This window comes from Euleptes europaea, chromosome 15, assembly GCF_029931775.1.
Source record: "Euleptes europaea isolate rEulEur1 chromosome 15, rEulEur1.hap1, whole genome shotgun sequence".
NCBI lineage: Eukaryota > Metazoa > Chordata > Lepidosauria > Squamata > Sphaerodactylidae > Euleptes > Euleptes europaea.
This window is the reverse complement of record NC_079326.1, coordinates 57,457,316-57,479,829: the sequence shown is the minus strand read 5'-3', so window position 1 is coordinate 57,479,829 and position 22,514 is coordinate 57,457,316. Positions and strand designations below refer to the sequence as shown.

Below are 22,514 nucleotides of genomic sequence, written 5' to 3'. Positions count from 1 at the left end.
CCGTCAAAATAATCTGCCATCTGACCTGGATAGCCTCATGATAACCTGATCTTGTCAGATCTCAGAAGCTAAGCAGGGTCGACCCTGGCAAGTATTTGAATGGGCGACCTCCAGGGAATACCAGGGTTGCGACGCAGAGGCAGGCAATGGCAAACCACCTCCCAACGTCTCTTGTCTTGAAAACCCCTCCAGTTGTCATCGTAAGTCAGATGTGACTTGACGGCAAAAAACCAAAAAGTACACTGAGAGTCCTGGGCTTCCTTTAAAAGCCACGTTTGTCCTCTTCCTTCTCTACTCCTGCAAACTGGCTTTTGAGCCTTAAAGAAAAGGTTCCTGAGGCCTTCCTGGGCCTCACCCACACCCCCACTTGCTGTGTTCAGGAACCACGCAGCAGAGCTGGACAAATTTGTTGTAGCTTTTCCCATCTGTTATCTTTTTTTTAAAGGCCTGCTGCGCAGACACCACCTCAGGGGGAAAGTAGCCCTTGAAAACTATTAAGAACATCAGAAAAGCCCAGCTGAATCAGACCAAGGCCCATCAAGTCCAGCAGTCTGTTCACACAGTGGCCAACCAGGAGAAAGTATAATTCTATAGTTAAATTGTGGAACTCCCTGCCCCAGGATGTGGGGATGGCTGCCAACTTGGAAGGCTTGAAGAGGGGGGTGGACATGTTCATGGAGGAGAGGCTACTAGTAGTCCATGGATACTAGTCATGATGCATACCTGTTCTCTCCAGGATCAGAGGAGCATGCCTGTTATATTAGGTGCTGTGGAACAAAGGCAGGATGGTGCTGCTGCAGTTGTCTTGTTTGTGGGCTTCCTAGAGGCTCCTGGTTGGCCACTGTTTGAACAGATTGCTGGACTTGATGGACCTTGGTCTGATACAGCAGGGCTTCTCTTATGTTCTTAAAGTATAATGGATGTATCAGGCTTCAAGTATAAAACGGTTGCTTTGATTGTTCATATGTATTTGGTATGTCTGGCGGTACAGGAGAATTGCAGGACCTCTTGTCTTTTCTTGCTCAGAGGCTGATGGGCTTTTTTTTACCTCCTTCCCCCCAAATCAGGGAATAGATGCTGACCAGACAGACTTGCGAAGGGACATCGCCTTCAACTTATCGCTCATCTATCAGAGCAGCGGGAACATTAGAATGGCTCGGAAGCTGCTGTACACCCATGGGGCCGTGTGACAAGAGTCGCGGGTGCTGAAAAAGAATGCGCGGGAGCCCACTTGTGAGGAGTGAGGCCCCCGCCTTTGAGCGGGACACAAATATGTGTAGAAGTTGAGAGGAAGAGTTCGAACTTGTGGAATTATGGCCCTCGGTGCTGTAATATAGATTTGGGTTGTCAGTTATGGGGTACTTTTCCTCACTGGCTGAAAGGAAGCTTCAAGCATTCTGGCTTTACTGAGGACATTCCCCACAGGGATGGAGGACACCATGCCACCTGGAGAAGGGATTTGGAATGTGCAATATTTTCTATTTTTTGCGGGGGGGGGGGACTGTGAACAGCATAAGCGTTACTCTTCTCAATAGGATGCAGACTTTCTTCTAGCAAATTTGTTCCAAGTGTTCAGTTCTAGCTAGTTTGTGAGCCTCTTGCCCAGAAAATTAGTCTCTTTCAAGAGCCCCTGGAGTGCAAAGTATCCACCTGCTCTCACACCTTGCCCAGGAATGGAAGATTGGAGACCGGCCGAAGTCCTCCAACACAACTGCACAACCTAGCTTGGATTATGAACAAACAAACCCGTATGGATGCCACCTACTTCACGCATAACATCTTAAGTAGAGGAATTGTTTATTCAGAGGCGAGTAACAACCCTGGAAGACAAGAACAAATACTGCTGTAAAAATGTTTTAATCCTTTGTAAATTACAAAATGAATAAAATTCACACACACACACATCTGTTATAGAAACACACCGATATATCAAATGTACACGCTTGTACTGTAGTGGTCTAGAACGAGGGGTTTAAAAAAGAGAAAACGCATTCTCACCCATGATTTGCGCTCAGACCCAGTCACTGGATAGGTCAGATCCTGACAGTTCATTCTGCTAATTCTGGAAAACCTTTTCCCCTCGTACAAGAGGCAGGGTCCACCCACTCTGGCTCTCTTGGCCCAACAGGGTTTTTTTTTTACAGAGGCCGAAGCATGCATTTTCCAGCTGCATGAACCAACAAACAGTCGCACAAATTTAAATTCAATAGAGAATGAATGATAATGAAGTTAAGAGTTTATGTATGGAGAAGCCATAAACCGACCCATCATATTGTGGGTCGTTTTCCGGCTGTGATTCATCCTCTCCCCCGGCCAATTTGTTGCCCTAACTGACAATGAAGAAGCATTGCTGTATAAATGATCTCCGGGAGACGGCAGCAGTGCACAGTGAGGCTGATTGGTTCAGTAGGGAACCGAACTTCTGAGCCGGCGTAGCTGTGTTGAAGGAAACATTTTCGATAGGCACTGGCCCACCATCCCCCACCTCTGCAAGGAGGCAGCAGGGTCCAGCCCGCTTGCTCCGAATTATCCCAGAGCAGCCTGGGTCCCATATCAAATAGCCTTATTTACAGGAGAGCCAGCTTAGACAAAAAGGATACTTGAGAAACTGCCCCTGGGGTTCCCTACTTCCCGTATTACCTACACAATGGTCCTTTTTTTTAGGATTTAGTGTGGTGGACTCTGAGGCCTTCACCTGCTCTGCGTGACAAAGGAAGCCCTTCTGTGTTAATTACATCCAGTGTGGTGAAGGACTGGGCTGTGGAGAAAGGTAAGTGGAACACTTTATACTCTTTGGAGATAAAAAATGGCCGGCTAAGGAGGAAGACGTTTTTAGCACTGGGGCAAACCCTACATTTTGTAACACAACCGAAGTGCCTCAGAAGTATTCTGATGTTGAACCGATTTTTAATGGACACGATTTACAGCCCAGAGGTCTCCTGGCTGCCGGTTTGTATAGTTTTTTCAGAAATGACTGTCTGTTAATATAGCTCACATGGGACCGCCTTCACTAATGGCAGCAAGCGCATGGATGCTCACGGGTTGAAACAGTCCAGCCGTTACAGCCTTCTCCTCAGAGTACTACCACCGCTGGCACATGGCAGCTTCCTTTGTCTGATAAGTCTCGTTTACAGGCACGGGGCCATTGCCTCCTGCCACTGGGAACTTCGCCAGTCCGAGGCCCATGGCTAATTCAGCTCAGATACTTCCTGGCAATGAGCTTCAGGTGCTGCTTGGTCTCCCAGCGCTTCAGGCATGCCTGGCTGGGGAGCTTCACCAGCCTTTCCTGTTGAGAGAGAGGATGATTCGTCGGAGGCACGCCCTCTCAGAGAAGAGGCCTCACAACAGAAACGTATGCGAAGCTTCCCACGCTTTCATTTCTGTCCAAATGGTCATTTGGCAGCCTGGAGAGCCCAGATGATCATGGTTAGTACTTGGATGGGAGACTACCAAGAAGGAGGAGGAGGAGTTGGTTTTTATATGCCGACTTCCTCTACCACTTAAGGAAGAATCAAACCGGCTTACAATCACCTTCCGTTCCCCTCCCAACAACAGACACCTTGTGAGGTAGGTTGGGCTGAGAGAGCTGTGATTAGCCCAAGGTCACCCAGCTAGCTTCATGTGGAGGAGTGGGGAATTAAACCCGGTTCTCCAGATCAGAGTCCACCGCTCCAAACCACCACTCTTAACCACTACACCAGGCTGACTCCTGAGGACAGTCCAGAGTTGCTATGCAGATGAAGGAAGAGGAAAACCACTTTTGTCTGTCTCTTGGCCTGACCTGGATAGCTCAGGTTAGCCCGATTTAATCAGATCTCCAAAGCTAAACGGTTAGCCACGGCCAGTACTTGGATGGGAGACTACCAAGGAAAGCCCAGGATTGCTCTGCAGAGGAAGGCAGTGGCAAAACCACCTCTGCTCACCTCCTGCCTTGAAACCCTCATGAAGGGTCGCCTGGAGTCAGTTGCAACACATCAGCCTTTAATTATAATGATCCGGCCAAAACTATAACAAATGTAGTCTCTGTGAAACACATGCCTGGTAAGTGGAAGTCTGCATGTCTCATTCAGAAGGAAGTGTTTAGAGACAAATAGTGGCTGCAAGTTTTCAATACTTTTTTTTCTTTCAAAATATCTCTGCTTGAAAAGAAGTTGCTTTTTTTGGCAGAGGAAGGGGTTAAGAGAACAATGCCCTCAGTCCTTTTGCGACGTGCAGTTCCCCCTTCAAACCGCCATGCAAGTTGTTTGAACAATTCCAATGACATGTAGCGCTTCGTATAATTCATACAACAGATTCATAAAGAGGTAAAGTCCCCCATATTGCAGACCTGGGATGGAGTGGGTTACTGGTCAACAAAAAGGATCAAGCAAAATTCTCGGCCTGCCATTAACAGAAGCTGGGCCTTTTTGATTTTATCACAGGCGTAAAGTTACTCCTCCACAGCCGGCGCCAAATCTGACTGTGCAATCAGTGCGCCTCACCCCCTCCTGAGAGTGCACCAGCGCACGCTATGGGGGGTGGGGGGCAGCTTAGCAATTCTATTCTGCAACACTTATTTTTTTCTGGCAGAAGGCGTTCCCTTACTAACCTCTTCTTCATAAACTTGTTCTCCAGGCATCCTCTGCTGCCGGTTTTTGGCCAGCTCCCGTTGCAGACTGTCAAACTTGGACTTGAACCAATGATGCGCTTCCTCTAGATTAGCTGTTATCTGTTGGGGGGGGGACAGTCAAGAGAGAAGAGGGGGCACGTGAGGACCGGTATTCCATCTTCCGCCTCCGAAAACCGATCTTCCAGATCAATGAAAGGGTTTTAAATCCATTAAAATATCGCCCTCCTAAGCAGAGTTACAGCCTTCCCTCATCTGAAAGGCACAACTGTCACCCTGACAAAGATCTTTCCTTCTTGCTTCCAAGAGATGCTAAAAGGATATGTCTCTAGTTCCAACAACCTAACAAGCATCTTCAGGTCAGAAGGCATGGGAAGGGAATTCAAATAAACTGGCCCATCAAAATGTAATTAAATTGGATGGGACTCTTCTCATGTTAATAATGTACTACCACGTCCTGAGTACAGCTGCCTTCAGTACTCAGACTCCACAGCAGCTGTATTTTCTTAGACCATCAGAAGAAGAGAGAAGAGTTGGTTTTTTATATGCCAATTTTCTCTACCTTTTAAGAAGACTCAAACCAGCTTACAATCGCCTTCCCTTCCTCTCCCCACAACAGACACCTTGTGAGGTAGGTGAGGCTGAGAGAGTTCGGCAAGAACTGTGACTAGCCCAATCACCAGCAGGCTTCATGCGGAGGAGTGGGGGAATCAAACCCGGTTCTCCAGATTAACCCCTTTGTTTTTCATGTTAAATATACAGCATTCTTTAGCAGCAGACTGAATTTGGTGGTCATTTTGCCCTTTAAGCTGAGGCAAGCCCACATTTTCCGGAAGCCCTTCTCCCAGACCACTGTGTTCCTCCTCCCACCAGGTCTCACCCAGCTGAGACAAGAGAGGTCATGACCAACAGCCTGAGAGCCGTCGATCTCTATCAAAAAGCACTCCTGAAACACTGAAGACATGTCGAGTTAGGCATCCGAAAGCCACGTAATAAACAACTTGACACTCTTTTCTCCCCTCAACTTCTGCACTGACCTGTTCGGACTCTACGCTGGCTTCTTTCAGTTTCTTTTCGGTATCCTCTTTGCATTTCTTCAAGCATGTGACTGTCTCTTCCAGAGTCTTAAGGATACAAAAAAACAAACAAACATAAATTGGAAAATAAAATTACTCCTTATCCTTCTGTGAACAATTTCTAAGTCAACCAAGAACCAAGGTCAAAAGAATAGAAACTGTCGCTTCTGGGAAATGCAGGAATGCAGAAACTGTGCAAGGCGGGAGTCACAGGCCAGCAGAGGGAGGGCTGTGGAAAATTGGTGAAAATTTCCATCAGTGGAACAGGAATATGGGATCTAAGCCAATTCATTGACATAGATCATCTTAAATAGAATAAGAGTTGGTTTTTATATGCCAACTTTCTCTACCACTTAAGGAAGACTCAAACCGGCTTACAATCACCTTCCCTTCCCCACAAAGGACACCTTGTGAGGTAGGTGGGGCTGAGAGCTGTGACTAGCCCAAGGGCACCCGGCTGGCCTCATGTGGAGGAGTGGAGAAACCAACTTGTTCACCAGATTAGCATCCGCTGCTCCTGTGGAGGAGTGGGGAATCAAACCTGGTTCTCCAGATTAGAGCCCACCGCTCCAAACCACTGCTCTTAACCACTACACCACGCTGGCTGGTAGGATAAGAAAAGGAGGAGTTAGTTTTTATAGCATGATTTTCTCTACCTTTAATGAGTCTCATACCAGCTTATAATCACCTTCCCTTCTCCATCCACAACAGTCTCCTTGTGAGGTAGGTTGGGCTGAGAGAGTTCAGAGAGAACTGTGACTGGCCCAAGGTCACCCACCAGGCTTCATGTGGAGAAGGGGGGAAACCAACCTGGTTCACCAGATTAGAGTCCATCGCTCATGTGGAGGAGTTGGGACTCAAACCCAGTTCTCCAGATTAGACTCCACAGCTCTTAACCATTACACCACGCTGGCTCACCTGAAGAAGTGAGCTGTGGCTCACAAAAGCTCATACTCTGCTAGAAATGTTGTTAGTCTTTAAGGTGTTACTGGACTCTTGCTCTTTTCTACTGCTATGGACAGACTAACACGGATACCCATCATGATGGAGCTTCCAGTTATGACACCTTAGAATGGACCAAGCAGGAGAGCCAGGTAAGGAGGAAGATTGCCCAGGGCCAGCGCTCTCCATCCCCAGCTGACGGGACACCCAGAGGACCAGCAGCTGCGAGACTCCCACCCCTCAGGCTGCTGGGTTACCTTGCACTGCTCCTCCAGCTGTTGCCTCTGCTGATGCTCGACTTCCAGCCGCCCCTCCAGGTGTCTGTTCTGCATGGCCACCTCTTCTTGATTCCGGGCCAGCTGCTGCATCTCGGTCTGAAGGCATGCCAGTTCGTTGATAAATTGCTTGATACTGACAGACTAGACATGAAGGGGGGGGAACACATCTAATGAGGCCACAAAAAACTGTAAATAACGTGGGATTCCTCTGCTGGTTTTTAGTTGGGTGAGTCCCCCTCCCAACATTCATCTATTCACAACCACAAAAAAGATGCCGGTCAAGTCTGTGGAGCCTCCGAGCCTGCATGGTGGGTCACAGAATCATAGAGCTGGAAAGGACCACCAAGGTCATCTAGTCCAACCCCCTGCACAATGCACGAAATTCACAACTACCTCTCCCCCACACCCACAGTGACCCCTAATCCATGCCCAGAAGATGGAACAAAGAGGAGTTGGTTTTTATATTCTCTACTGAAAGGAGTCTCAAACCGGCTTACAATCTAACTTCCCTTCCTTTCTCCACAACAGACACCTTGTGAGGTAGGTGGGGCTGAGAGAGCTCTAAGAGAACTGTGATGAACCCAAGGTCACCCAGCTGGCTACATGTGTAGGAGTGGGGAAACCAACCCAGTTCTCCAGATTAGAGTCCACCGCTTTTAACCACTACACCACGCTGGCTCTCCCCTCCAGGATCCCTGGGCAATCTGGCCTGGAGGAAAAGTGCTTCCTAACGCCAAAGTGGCGATCGGCACTACCCTGGGCATGTAAGAAAGGGCCACGAGAGCAAAGCACTGACGCAACCCTTCCTGCCCTCCCTCTCATGATCTGCCTAAGTTCACAGGTGTGAATGCCAATGTTGTTTACAGAAAAAGAAAACCTGGGTGATGGTAATGGAAGCCTCAAGGCACAGTAAAAAGGTATTTGCTCACCTGCTTGACCCTTTTTTAACTTTAATTTTGGCTGAGCCCCTCCTCCTCTTCCACCTGAAGATCCTTATTGCTCATTAACAAAACTTATTTACTTAGGCTACATAGATGCTGCATCTTCAATAGACTTGCATGAGGCCACAAGACTTCCATTTGCATTTCATAAAATCATGGTTGGAAGGTACCACCAGGGTCATCTAGTCCAACCCCCTGCACAATGCAGGAAATTTATTTATGTCCTGCTTTTCTCCAAGTCGTAACTCAAAGCTGCTTAAAAGATTGATCTCCCCTCCTCCATTTTCACACAACAACCCTGCGAGGTGTGTCAGGATGAGCGTTTGTAACTGGCTCAAGGTCAGCCCGCGAGCTTCCATGGTAGAAGTGGGGACTCGAACCTGTGTCACCCCAAGTCCCAGTCTGCCGCTCTATCCACTACACCACACTCTCTCTCCCACCCTGCTCAAGCTCAGCACACGCAAGCAGCCACTTATGGCCTGGAGGAGCCCTGACGCGTCACCCACACAGACCACCGCACGTTCGACCAGCAAGTCCCAAGCAGCAGCATGAGAACGCGCATGCGCAAAACGTTTTGCGATCCAATTTAGAGACGGACTTTCACACATGCCGCATAATGCACTTTCAATCCACTTTCAATGCACTTTGAAGCTGGAGTTTACTGTGCGAACTGGCAAAATCCACTTGCAAACAATAGTTAAAGTGGACTGAAAGTGCCTTATTTGGCATATGGGAAAGTGCCTGGAGAGAACGTTCCACTGAGTCGCACCTGACTCGTGGCAACCCCAACCATGGGATCTTCCAGGCAAGAGGCGAGTGGAAGTGGTTGGCCGTTGCCCTCCTCCACCCAACAACCCCAGACTTCCTTGGCTGTCTCCCACCTAGGGTTGCCAGGTCTAAGTTGGGAAATACCTGAAGATTTTGGGGGTGGAGCCTGGAGAGAGCGGTGTTTGGGCAGGAGAGGGGCTTCAGTGGGGTATGATGCCATAGAGTCCACCTTCCGAAGCAGCCATTTTCTCCAGGGGAACTGATCTCTGTCACCTCGAGATCAGTTGTAACAGTGGGAGATCTCCAGCCACCACCTGGAGGTTGTCAACCCTACTCCCATTTGAGGACTGACCAAGGCCGGCCCCGCTTCCCTTGTGTGCCCTGACGAGCTCAGGCTGAACGGAACTCGGTTTGGGCTGCTGCAGATGACGATCCAATTACGGTTTGAGAGGAGCGAAACGATCTGTGGCGAAGGTGTCTCATGACGACGTGCTCAGTCATTTAAGCCCCCCTTGTCCCTCTTGAGCGTGTTACCTGCTCTTGGTTTTTCTTCTGGTACTGCTCCTTCATCTCTTCCATTTGCCTCAACTCCTGTTCAATTTCCTGAAAGACCATTCACAAAAATGACATTGGAGCATGCAGAGAAGACTGTATTGTCAGAAGACAAGTATGAACTCCTCTGCTGGGCAGTCTTAGAGCCACCAAACCCCAGTCATTACTCCAAGGTGAAATTGCACTGGTTTAAGGCATAGTTAAATTGTGGAACTCCCTGCCCCAGGATGTGGTGATGGCTGCCAACTTGGAAGGCTTTGAGAGGGGAGTGGACATGTTAATGGAGGAGAGGGGTATTCATGGCTACTAGTAAAAATGGATACTAGTCATGATGCATACCTATTCTCTCCAGCATCAAAGGAGCATGCCTATTATCTTAGGTGCTGTGGAACACAGGCAGGATGGTGCTACTGCAGTCGTCTTGTTTGTGGGCTTCCTAGAGGCACCTGATTGGCCGCTGTGTGAATAGACTGTGGGACTTGATGGGCCTTGGTCTGATCAAGAAGGGCCTTTCTTATGTTCTTATGTGCCACCGGAAGTCAAGGAGAGGGGGCCGGCAGCCCAGACTCCCCAGGGGAAGACCCACAAGACACCAGATCCTTACTTACATTCCCACTAGATGCAACTTAAGACACATAAAGTGACACAGGGGAAAAACAATTCACGCAGCACTGCCACGGGCAGACCTTGGATTATTACAACCTCATCCCCAAAAAGGCCTGCCTTTAAAGGCTGCCCAGCCAGATGAGTTTCAAAAGGTATGCAAGTTCACCCCCTGGAGTGCTTCAAGGGCTAAGCCACGGGTCCCAATGAGGCCAAAGATGGTGAGGGGGTCTGGGGACCAAGTCCTATGAGGGAAGGTTGAAGGAGCTGGGTATGTTGAGCCTGGAGAGGAGAAGACTGAGAGAGGATATGATAACCATCTTCGAGTACTTGCGGGGCTGTCATATGGAGGAGGGTGCCAAGTTGTTTTCTGTTGCCCAAGAAGGCAGGACCAGAACCAATGGGTTGAAATTAAATCAAAAGAGTTTCCATCTAGACATTAGGAAGAATTTTCTAACAGTCAGAGCGGTTCCTCAGAGGAACAGACTTCCTTGGGAGGTGGTAAGCTCTCCTTCCCTGGAGGTTTTGAAGCAGAGGCTAGATGGCCATCTGTCAGCAGTGCTGATTCTATGACCTTAGGCAGATCATGAGGGAGGGCACCTTGGCCATCTTCTGGGCACTGGGTGTGTGTGGGGGGAGGTAGTTCCTGCATTGTGCAGGGGTTTGGACTAGATTACCCTGGTGGTCCCTTCCAATTCTATGATTCTATGAGGCGCCAGTAGGTGCCACTGCACCCACGAACACCTTTCCTGCTGCCCACCAAGAGTTTTTAGAAAGTGGGCAGGGCCAGGTGGGGCTTTTGGCCACTGGAGATTTGAGCGGCTGTGCAGATTTATAAAAATTTTGCTTCGGCAGCATCTGAGGCGATTCCTGCCTAGTGCAGAGAGACCCAGGCCGAGGGGACCTCGCCGGCAACGAGAACACAAGCTCTCGTCCATCAACTCACTTTTATCCTGTCTGTGTTCCGGGCATTATTCGTCTTGGAATTAAAGTACTGGGTGATCAACACTTTCTGCCTCTTCACCCTCTCCTTGTGACTGACCAGCGCCTCATCCAGCTCCACCACTTTGGCCCGCAGCTCCCTGTTACAGCGTGACACGTCAGCAGACTTAGAGTAGACCTCGTCCAGGGCTTTCTTCAGCTGGAGGGTGCCGAGAAAAGGGGTTAGTCTGTGTTCCCTCTCAGCGTCAGGAAAAAAGGAAGAGTTGGTTTTTACATGCCGACTTTCTCTACCACTTAAGGGAGACTCAAACCGGCTTACAATCACCTTCCCCTCCCCACAACAGACACCCTGTGAGGTAGGCAGGGCCGAGAGAGCTCTGAGAGAGCTGTGACTTGCCCAAGGTCACCCAGCTGGCTTCATGTGGAGGAGTAGGGAAACCAACCCGGTTCACCAGATTAGCCTCCACCGCTCATGTGGAGGAGTGTGGATTCAAACCCAGTTCTCCAGAATAGAGTCCACCACTCCTAACAACCACACCACGCTGGCTCTCATGGAAGACGACGGCGAAGACGATGAAGAGTTGTTTTTTATATGCCGCCTTTCTCTACCACTTAAGGGAGAATCAAACTGACTTACAATCACCTCCCCTCCCTCACAACAAATACCCGGTGGGGCTGAGAGAGTTCGGAGAGAGCTGTGACTAGCCCAAGGTCACCCAGCAGGCTGCGTGTATAGATTAGCCTTCGCTGCTCACGTGGAGGAGTGGGAAATCGAACCTGGTTCTCCAGGTCACAGTCCACCGCTCCAAACCACCGCTCTTAACCACCACAACCATGCTGGCTCTCATGGACAGTCTCCTTGGTGTTCAGTTACAGCCGTGAACTGCTTGGCCCTCCAAAGTGCGCGTCTTTATGCTATTGAGATGGAGAAGACTCAAAGCAACGGGTTGGGGTTTTGTGTGTGTGTGTGCCAGTCAGAATGATGGCAGTAAACCAGCCCCCTCCCCACTTTCTGGAAAAGAGGCCAAGCAGAGCTCTCGAGAGCCCCCCACCTCAGCCGATTCCTTCTGGGCCGCTTTCTTGATCGCTTCTCGTTCCACCTGGAACTGCTTCTTGAGGGTCTCCAGGCGCTGGGCACACAGCTGGGCCTCCACCTTGGCTTCCTCGATCAGCTGGTCCCTTGAGGAAGGCAGAGGGAAATCACATGAACACATGAAGCTGCCTTCTACTGCAACAGACCCTTGGTCCATCAAAGTCAGTATTGTCTACTCAGACTGGCAGCGGCTCTCCAGGGTCTCAGGCAGAGGTTTTTCACATCACCTACTTGCCTTGCCCCTTTAGCTGGAGATGCCACTGGGGATTGAACCTGGGACCTTTTGAATGCCAAGCAGATGCTCTACCACTGAGCCACGGCCCCTCCCTATGGCTCTCCAGGGTCTCAGGAAGGGGTCTTTCCCATTACCTACTTGCCCAGTCCCTTTAACTGGAGATGGGGACTGAACCTGGAACCTTCTGCATACCAAGCAGATGCTCTGCCACTGAGCCACAGCCCCTCCCCACCCTGCTGGGTGGGAGCAAAGGGTGGCTTCCCAGTTTCGTTGAAGCACAATCAACACTTTTGGAAGAATAGGTTTCTCCCTGGTCTTTGTTGCCATCCGTGTCTTCTGTACCCAGAAGCTCATTACACAAACTTAGCCTCACAGATAGAGAAGTATTATTTTCCCTCAGTGGACATTCCTACTCCACACGTGACTCCTTTTTTCAAGGATCTGGAGGTGGGAAGAAATGGAGGATGTGGGATTTTATCCTCAGGGCAGGGTGAACAATATCTGAAGGACCATCTTCCTATCTACATTCCTGCCTGGGAACTCAGATCACAGGGAGAGGCCTTCTTAACTGTCCCATCGTTCAAAGACACTTGTCTAGTGGGCACACAAGACAGGGCCTTTTTGTTGGCAGCCCCACCAGTTGTGGAACAACCTCCCTGTTGATCTTCAGGAGGCAGCTGAAGACAGTTTTATTCAGGACGGCGTTGGATTAGTTCCTCTGCCTGCCGGCAGTTTTAAATTATTGTTTTAACTAGTGGGTTTTTATGGATTTTACTGAATGTCTATTGGCTTTAGTGTATTTTAAAATCGTAAGCCACCTTGAGTTCCTGTATGGTAGAAATGTGGCTAATAAATTAGGACATAAGAACAGCCCTGCTGGATCAGACCAAGGTCCATCAAGTCTAGCAGTCTGTTCACACCGTGGCAAACCAGGTGCCTCCAGGAAGCCCACAAACAAGACGGTTGCAGCAGTATTATCCTGCCTGCATTCCACTGCACCTAATGTAATAGGCATGCTTCTCTGATCCTGGAGAGAATAGGTATGCATCATGACTAGTATTCATTTTGAAGAGTAGCCATGGATAGTCCTCTCCTCCATGAACATGTCCACTCCCCTCTTAAAGCCTTCCAAGTTGGCGGCCATCATCACATCCTGGCGTGTTTTAAGTAAATAAATAAATATAAAATAACTCTGAGGGGGGGAAGTAGTTGTGAATTTCCCACATTGTGCAGGGGGTTGAACTAGATGACCCTGGTGGTCCCTTCCAACACTATGATTCTAACTGTCCCCCAGAACCCATTGCAAGTGGGGGGAAAGGGACTACTTAGAAAAAAAACCTCCCGATTTGTAGAACGTCCTGAGGAGGGGTGCTGTGTGGCCTCCGTTAATGAGGTCCTCCCTCACCAAAATCCGGCTACACAGAAGAGAAAGGGGAAGGAAAGGGCCCTTTGGCCAAGAGGGCGGCGGCACTCTGACCTGCACTCCACAAGCTGCTGGTACTCGGCATCTTTACTCTCCAGCTCTTCTTGCAAGCGTGCCAGCTGGCTCTGCAGGAGGCTGTTGCTCTCCAGCGTCTGCTCCAGGTTTTGGGCCAGCCTCTTGTTGTCCCCTTTCATGACTTCCAGGGCTTTACGAAGCGGGTCCGTCTTTTGGCAGGGAGGAAAGCACACAAGAGAGGAGCTTTTCAGTGGCAGCCCCACAGATATGGAACAACCTCCCCGGGATGGTGCGCCCAGCCCCCTAGCTGTTGATCTTCAGGAGGCAGATGAAGACAGTTTTATACAGGACGGCATTTGATTAGTTACTTTATTTAAACCTTTGTTGCTTTGATTCACATTAGAGGGAGAGGAAATAACCCACCCTAACTAGGAAAGGGACTTATGAAGAGCAGCACATTCGCTTGTCATTAGAAGAGCTGGTTTTTATATGCCGACTTTCTCTATCACTTAAGGGAGACTCAAACCGGCTTACAATCACCTTCCCTTCCCCTCCCCACAACAGACACCCTGTGAAGTAGGTGGGGCTGAGAGAGCTGTGACTAGCCCAAGGTCACCCTGCTGGCTTCATGTGGAGGAGTGGGGTAACAAATCCAGTTCACCAGATTAGCCTCCACTGCAAACAGCGAACCACCTGTCTGTCTCTTGCTTCAAAAACGCTACAGGATCACCATAAGTCCACTGCAGCTTGATAGTACTTAATTAGGCCCTAATCTATTCAGATCTCAGAAGCTAAGCAGGGTCAGCCCTGGCTAGCACTCGAATGGGAGACCACCCAGGAAGTCCAGGGTGTCTACACAAAGGCAGGAAGTGGCAAACCACCTCTGCTTACCTCTTGCCTCGAAAACTTTATGGGCTTGCTGTAAGTCAGCTGCCACTTGACGGCATTTTCCAGCCAAGACAGACAAGTGTACCAGCCTAACCACGGTGGGAGGGGGGGGGGAGGAGAAGGAAGAAGACGAGGAAGAAGAAGAGCTGGTTTTATATGCCGACTTTCTCTACCACTTCAGGGAGACTCAAACTGGCTTACAATCACCTTCCCTTCCCCTCTCCACAACAGACGCCTTGTGAGGTAGGTGGGACTGAGAGAGCTGTGACTAGCCCAAGGTCACCCAGCTGGCTTCGTGTGGAGGAGTGGGGAAACAAATCCAGTTCACCAGATTAGCATCCGCTGCTCATGTGGAGGAGTGGGGAATCAAACCCAGTTCTCCAGATCAGAGTCCACCACTCCAAACCACTGCTCTTAACCACCACACCACACTTTTTCTTTTTTTACCTTAATACTGTGTTGAGATTCCAAGGACAGCTGGCTATGGCACTGCTCCAATTCTGCCTCCAACTTCTGGATTTGTTGCTGGCTTTGGGTCCTGCATGTGGAAGCCAAGAAAGAACGAGGACAAAGAGATAAAGGGAACCTTCCCCTCTCCCCCGGCCTTATGAGCACCAAAACTACATCTCGCTCACAGCTGAATTTACCCCACTCCATTCTCAAGGCTCGCACTGCTAGAACATTACCTTATTTTGTAACTCTGGGATATACCAAAACGAGAGGTGATATGCTAACCATCTTCAAGTACTTGAAGGGCTGTCATACAGAGGATGGTGCTGAGTTGTGCTCTGTACCAGAAGGTTGGACCAGAACCAACGGGTTGAAATTAAATCAAAACCGTTTCCGGCAAAGAATTAGGAAGAATTTTCTAACCGTTAGAGCAGTCCCTCGGTGGACAGGCTTCCTCGGGAGGTAAGCTCTCTTTTCCTTGGAGGTTTTAAAGCAGGGGCTAGAGGGCCATTTGTCAGCAATGCTGATTCTATGACCTTGGGCAGATCACGAGAGGGAGGGCAGGAAGGGTTGCGTCAGTGTTTGGCTCTTGTGGTGCTTTCTTGCATGCCCAGGGCAGTACCAATCGCCACTTTGGGGTCAGGAAGCAATTTTCCTCCAGGCTGGATTGACCAGGGATCCTGGAGAGTTTTTGTTGCCATCTTCTGGGCATGGAGTAGGGGGTTACTGTGGGGGGAAGGGAGTTGTGGATTTCCTGCATCGTGCAGGGAGCTGGACTAGATGACCCTGGTGGTCGCTTCCAACGCTACAATTCTAAGCCATAAAGCGGGGACACCATAAAAACATTCTCATATATCGGTTTTGTCCCCAGGGTAATTACTACTTGGTCTTGTTCTTGCGCTCTATGCCAAATCAGTTTCTCTTCCTGCCCCCCCATGCAGTTGATACAAATTTCACGCCAGCTACATGCCCCATTCTCTTTTGTGAAGGTTTTTAAAAAATGCCCTCTGTATCAGATGTCCTTCTTCTACTAATTCACCCCCAAAAAACAAAAATTAATGATCAATTCCTTTATGTGGAACAGAAATTTGGCAAACATACTTCATTTTTTAAAATCTTCTTACATTCTTCATTAACACCCCCCATTAGCCGCTAAAGATATCTTTTGGCTTTTAATATAAACGGCCAATTTAGCTTCACCACTCAATCCCACCGGAGACCTAAAACACCATGCACGTAGCGAAGAGACACACGCCCGGTTACCTATCCTTCCTCAAGCTGGCGAGCTCCGAATCCTTGCGGGCCAGCTCCGCCTGCGTCTTCTCCAGAGACTTCTCCATTTTCTTGTGAGAAGTCAGCACGTTCTCGAGCAGAGTGGTCACTTTGAGATTGTCCCCCTTGGCTTCTTCCAGCTTGCGCCGCAGCAATGTCAACTGGCAATTTAAAGAAAGCAAAGGAGAGATCTGGTAAGGTCAATTTTGGGTCACAGTCTCTATCAGTCAAAGACACATGGCCTGTAATACGTGTGGTTGGGGGGGGGGAGGAGGAGGAGAAGAAGAAGGAGAATTGGTTTTTATATGCTGACTTTCTCTACATTTTAAGGAGACTCAAACCAGCTTACAGTCTCCTTCCCTTCCCCTCCCCACAACAGACACTTTGTGAGGTAGGTGGGGCTTAGAGAGTTCAGAGAGAACTGTGACTAGCTAAAGGTCACCCAGCAGGCTTTGTGTGGAGGAGTGGGGAATCAAACCCAATTCACCAGATTAAAGCCCACTGCTCATGTGGAGGAGTGGGGATTCAAACCACTCCAAACCACTGAACCACGCTGGCTCCCCTGGAAGAATCTCTCTCCTTGGAGAGATCCGGTAAGGTCAATTTTGGGTCATAATCCTCTATCAATCAAAGACACGTGGCCTGTAATACATTTGGGGAGGGGAGAAGGAGGAGGAGAGTTGGTTTTTATATGCCGACTTTCTCTACCTTTTAGGAGAATCAAACCTGCTTATAATCACCTTCCCTTCCCCACAACAGACACCTTGTGATGTAGGTGGGGCTGAGAGAGTTCAGAGAGAGCTGTGACTAGCCCAAGGTAGCCCAGCTGGCTTCATGTGGAGGAGTGGGGAAACCAACTTGGTTCTCCAGATTAGAGGCCGCAGCTCATGTGGAGGAGTGGAGAATCAAACCCGGTTCTTCAGATCAAAGTCCACCACTCCAAACCACCACTCTTAACCAATGAACCACACTGGCTCCCCCGGAATAATCTCTCTCCCCGGAGAGATCTGGTACGGTAAACTTTTGGCCACAATCTCTAGCAGTCAAAGACATGTGGCCTGTAAAACATGCGGGGGGGGGGGGGAGAAGGAGACAAAGGAGAAGGATTGGTTTTTATATGCTGACTTTCTCTACCACTTAAGGATTAATCAAACCGGCTTACAATCACCTTCCCTTGCCCTCCCCACCACAGACACCCTGTGAGGTAGATGGGGCTGAGAGAGCTCTAAGTGAGCTGTGACTAGCCCAAGGTCACCCAGCAGGCTTTGTGTGGAGGAGTGGGGAATCAAACCCGATTCACCAGATTGAGACTCCTTTTGGTAAAGCAGGGTTTAAAAACCATCTCTTCTTCTTCTTAGTTCTGCTATCTCTTGTTTCATTTCTCCATTTCTCATACACTAAAACTAACTATTATAACTAAGAAACATGAGAGGAATTTGCAGAGCACCCTCACGATTTATGAGCTCCCTCGTGACACAGATGTGGACATCAGGGTTAGACGTGCCGGTGAGGCCGACCAGACGTTCCGCAACCTCGGCAGGAGATCTGCCTCATTCCAACGTAAGGTTTGTTACCTTCCGTTTCCCTCTTTCTTCATTCGTGCTCATCAGCTGCTTGATCTCCTCGTTCTCCCTTAATGCCTCGTCACGGGATTGGGCTGCCAGAAAAAAATCCTCCTCTCTGCATTCGAGGGCAGACCGTGTCTTTTGCAAAATAAAAGAGAGACAGATTATTTTTACTAAATGTGAAGAACTGATTTATAGTGCAGAAGAGAAAAATAATTTTATCAAGACCGTTCAGAAAACATGAAAACCTCAGAACTTAAACCAACTATTCAGGTAACTACTATATACTGGCATACCTCGTTTTATTGCGCCTCCCTTTATTACGTTTCACAGATATTGTGTTGTTGTTTTTACAAACTGAAGGTTTGTGGCAACCCTGAATCGAGCAAGTCTATCGGCGCCATTTTTCCAACAGCATTTGCTCCCTTAGTGTCTCTGCGTCACATTTTTAAGAGATAAATTATTTTAAAATTTAGGTAGGTGCTTTTTTTAGAACGTGCTATTGCATACTTAATAAGACTACAGTACAGTGTAAGCGTAACTTTTATATGCATTGGGAAACCCAAAAAGTCGTGTGACTCGCTTTATTGTGGTGGTCTGGAACCAAACCCACAGTATCTTCAAGGTAGGCCTCTACTCACCCTCACACACTAGCCCGGGATCCCCAACGTAGGGCCCATGGGTCCCATGGCACCCACCAACACCTTTCCTGGTGGCCACCACGTGATTTTAGAAAGTAGGTGGGGCTCCTTCCCAGGAGGGTTTCTGATTGACCACTAGAGATCTGATTGATGGTGCAGATTAAAATACCATTATTTCAGCAGCAGCAACCACTACAGCATTGGTCGCATTCTCTGTCACTCCTATAGCCCAGTATATTAAGAAGAAGAAGAAGCAGAAGAGGAAGAGGAGGAGGAGCTGGGTTTTATATGCCAACTTGCGCTACCACTTAAGGGAGAATTAAACCGGCTTAAATCACCTTCCCCTCCCCTTGCCACAACAAACACCCTGTGAGGTAGGTGGGGCTGAGAGAGCTCTAAGAGAACTGTAACTTGCTCAAGGTCACCCAGCTGGCTTCGTGTGTAGGAGCAGGGAAACAAATCCAGTTCACCAGATTAGCCTCCACCGCTCATGTGGAGGAGTGGGGAATCAAACCCGGTTCTCCACATCAGACTACACCACTCCAAACCACTGGACTTAAGCACTACACCACTCTGGCTCTCGTCCTCCTCTTGTCCCCTGCGCTTGGGCTTCTTCTGTGTGTGTGTGGCTGACCCCGCCTCCTGTGGCGGCCATTTTGTGGCCTGCCCCCCACAGCCATTTTGTGGTTGCACACACTACCCTATGTCAGAATCCCAAAGGTGCCTAAAGACTCAAAAAGGTTGGAGACCCCTGCACTAGCCTATAAAAACCATCTACTAGACAACCTTCACAAGGAAACGTGTGCATCATAGAACATCCTGAGGAAAGTCAGACAAATTACTCGCTTAGAAAGAGTAGTTATTTAGCCCAACAAGAAAGGCAGAGCTCAAGGCTGGTATAGATAAAATTATGTTCCTAATAATCTTTGTCTTACGGCAACTTCAGAAATGGTTCACAAAAAAAGAAAGGAGAGGGACTGAAAGATGCAAGGAATAGTATTTGGAAAGCAAGCAGTAAACTATTACAAAATAAGATCTTAAATGAAGATGGGTCCTTAGTATTTAAGGACACAAATCGTAAATGTCCACCTCGCTTCTTCCAGATACCTTTTAACAGAACTTTTTCCTTGCCAGACTATTTCCACTGATTAGAAATCCATAAATTTAGACGAGGTTTCTGATTGGCAAGGTGTAATGCCTCAGACTCAGCCAAAACTCAAGGGATGTACAATAAAATTATTGAAGAAGAACGCAAATGCTCATTTTGTCCGGAGCAAGTACACTCCCTAGCCCACATTGTTTTAGCATGTTCACATAATAATGTTGCACAGAATAAATATATTACTCCCTGGATAAAACAGCTAATGACACTTTCTGAGAAGCGGATACTATTTTATTTGCTAACAGGTAGATCTGTGAATTGCATGAGAGATGTGGCAACTTTTCTCCTTATAGTGTCAAGAAAAAATTAATCTTAATTCCCCCCCCCCCTTTTTAAAGTGTGAAATGGCAGACAAATAGCCAATGGCTGTTAAATCTAGAGAAAGGTAAAAAAGAGAATTCTAGCCCAGGAATTTTCTGCACTATCGATAAGAAATGGTGTGAAAAAAGCCCACCAAATTGCCAGGTTCGAAAACCTAACCTGAGACGGTTGTGGAAATCAGGCATGGACCAGGGAAGGGGAAAGGCCCACCACCCCGCTGGTGTCCTATGTCTTTAAAGAGAAACGCTGAGGATGCCATTCTCATAGAACACAAGAGGTCAGGGAGAATTGGGCCCCACCCTAGTCTTCTCTGCCACATGGCAGTTGACTGAACGCAGGGTGTGTGTTTTTAAATAGAGAAACATTCACTCGTGAACCCTCAACTGCAGCCTGAAGTTACCCAATTTAGACAGAGGTTTACCATCTCACAGCAGAAGTGCCCCCCCCAAATCGTTTTTAAAGGATTCCCCCCAACCACAAAATGGCTGTGGGGGGGCAAGCCACAAAATGGCCGCCACAGGAGGCGGAGTCAGCCACACACACACAGAAGAAGCCCAAGCCCAGGGGACAAGAGGAGGACGAGAGCCAGCGTGGTGTAGTGGTTATGAGCGGTGGTTTGGAGCAGTGGACTCTGATCTGGAGAACTGGGTTTGATTCCCCCACTCCTCCACATGAAGCCAGCTGGGTGACCTTGGGCTAGTCACAGCTCTCTTAGAGCTCTCTCTCTTGTCAGCACCGCCTGTCTACTTGTTGACAATCTATGGTTCTACACTCACAATTTGGAGGTCTGGTCCCTCTCTATCTATATCCCACTCAGACATCGACAATTTGAGGCCGGGGACTTCCCTTTCGTTCTCCAGGGTCTCTTTCACGATGGCCCTGATATTCTTCAGATGGGTCCTGGGAGAAGCGTCAGGGGAGTCGCCGCACTTGGAAGCCAATTCCCTCGTGGGCAGATCGATGGTGAAACGAACTCGGCGCTTGTGGGTGGACCGAGCCTCGAGGGCCCCACCCCCCTTGAGGTCACAGGCTAGGCACGATCTAAAATGGTCACTGGGTTTCTGCTGCAAGGAGCTGTCGGAAGGCTTCCTTTTCCTGAGCGCCATCTTTACCACAGAAGAAACGAATGTCCCAGAGAAAGCGCGGTAGGGTTAAAAGAAAAGCAAACGGCCGAGACATCGATTAATTGAAAGGCTCCATTGGCAAACATTGCCTCTCATCTCCACTTTAACGTGGGGCTTTAGAAAGTTGCTCTATCACTGAGGGGGGGTCCACGGGAGCCATTTTGAATCGGATTTCTACTCCCCTCCTTGGGTGGCTGGTTCAAAAGTGAAATCCTCAACAGCCGCTCTTATTCAAAGGCATTTATTCTCCACGACATCACAGAAACGCTGAGACCACAGGGCGCTGTTTATGATGTCATGAGGGCCCTCCCCTTAGCTTACAGAGTCATTTGAATGAAGACGGTGGAATGGCTCACCAACGCCTTTTCTGAAATCCAAACGTTACGAGATGATACAGCCAGATAAATAGCTCGGGACTCCATTCCTGGCTCGACCAATTAGCCTTCTCCCTGAATTAGGTGCCCAAAGCTCATTGCTATGCATGTTTGGTTCAGATTCCTCAATAGCTCATTGGTATGAATAATACAGATATAACACTGGTTGGGTTGCCAACCTCCAGGTGGGGCCTGGTAATCTCCCGGAATTACAACTAATTTCCAGACAACAGAAGACTGAGAGGGGATAGGATAACCATCTTCAAGTACTTGAAGGGCTGTCATATAGAGGAGGGTGCTGAGTTGTTTTTTATTGCCCCAGAAGGTCGGACCAGAACCAATGGACTGAAATTAGATCAAAAGAGTTTCCGTCTAGACATTAGGAAGAATTTTCCAACAGTGAGAGCGGTTCCTCAGTGGAACAGGCTTCCTCGGGAGGTGGTGAGCTCTCCTTCCCTGGAAGTTTTTAAGAAGAGGCTAGATGGCCATCTGTCAGCAATGCTAATTCTGTGACCTTAGGCAGATCACGAGAGGGAGGGACCTTGGCCAACTTCTGGTCACTGGGGTTGTGGGGGGGAGGTAGTTGTGAATTTCCTGCATTGTGCAGGGGGTTGGACTGGATGACCCTGGTGGTCCCTTCCAACTCTATGATTCTATGAACAGAGATTGGTTCCCCTGGAGAAAAAGGCTGCTTTGGGGGATGAACACTATTGGCACTATACCACACTGAGGTTCTTCCCAAACCCCATCTTCCCCAGCCTCTCCCCACCCCCCTCCAAAGTCTTCAGGAATTTCCCAACATGGAGTTGGGTAAAACACCAGGTCATTACTGACCCATAGGGTGACCTCACATCACAACGTTTACTAGGCAGACTATGTTTACGGGGTAGTTTGCCACTACCTTCCCCAGTTGGTTTTTATATGCCGACTTTCTCCACCAATTAAGGGAGAACTAGCTTACAATCTCTCCACAACAGACACCCTGTGAGGTCGGTGGGGCTGAGAGAGCTCTAAGAGAGATGTGACTAGCCCAAGGTCATCCAGCTTGGCTTCGTGTGGAGGAGTGGGGAATCTAACCCAGTACACCACATTGGAGTCTGCCACTCCAAACCACCGCTCTTAACCACTTCACCACACAAAATCAGGCCCTTTTCCCTCCCGTTGAACTTTTCTGATTCTCTCAAATGGCAAGAGAAAAAAGACAGAAAGGGTCAGAGAGCTCCCCTCCGTGGACCCTGAAAGG

At 48.8% G+C, this 22,514-nt stretch overlaps 2 protein-coding genes across 2 annotated transcripts in view; one reads left to right on the top strand and one right to left on the bottom strand.

Annotated features, from left to right (window-relative positions):
* GTF3C3 (general transcription factor IIIC subunit 3) overlaps positions 1–1,190 on the top strand; it is a 29,142-nt gene extending 27,952 nt beyond the window's left edge. Inside the window, exon 19 of the mRNA XM_056861263.1 lies at positions 1,068–1,190. Within this exon, the coding sequence (XP_056717241.1) occupies positions 1,068–1,190 (123 nt within the window). The remainder of the gene's footprint in view (positions 1–1,067) is intronic.
* A 1,883-nt stretch (positions 1,191–3,073) lies between these two features.
* CCDC150 (coiled-coil domain containing 150) overlaps positions 3,074–22,514 on the bottom strand; it is a 43,690-nt gene continuing 24,249 nt past the window's right edge. Inside the window, 11 exon segments of the mRNA XM_056861237.1 lie at positions 3,074–3,286; positions 4,589–4,708; positions 5,644–5,730; positions 6,882–7,043; positions 9,146–9,214; positions 10,713–10,907; positions 11,761–11,887; positions 13,514–13,683; positions 14,810–14,900; positions 16,076–16,245; positions 17,659–17,787. Coding sequence (XP_056717215.1) covers positions 3,074–3,286; positions 4,589–4,708; positions 5,644–5,730; positions 6,882–7,043; positions 9,146–9,214; positions 10,713–10,907; positions 11,761–11,887; positions 13,514–13,683; positions 14,810–14,900; positions 16,076–16,245; positions 17,659–17,787 — 1,533 coding nt within the window.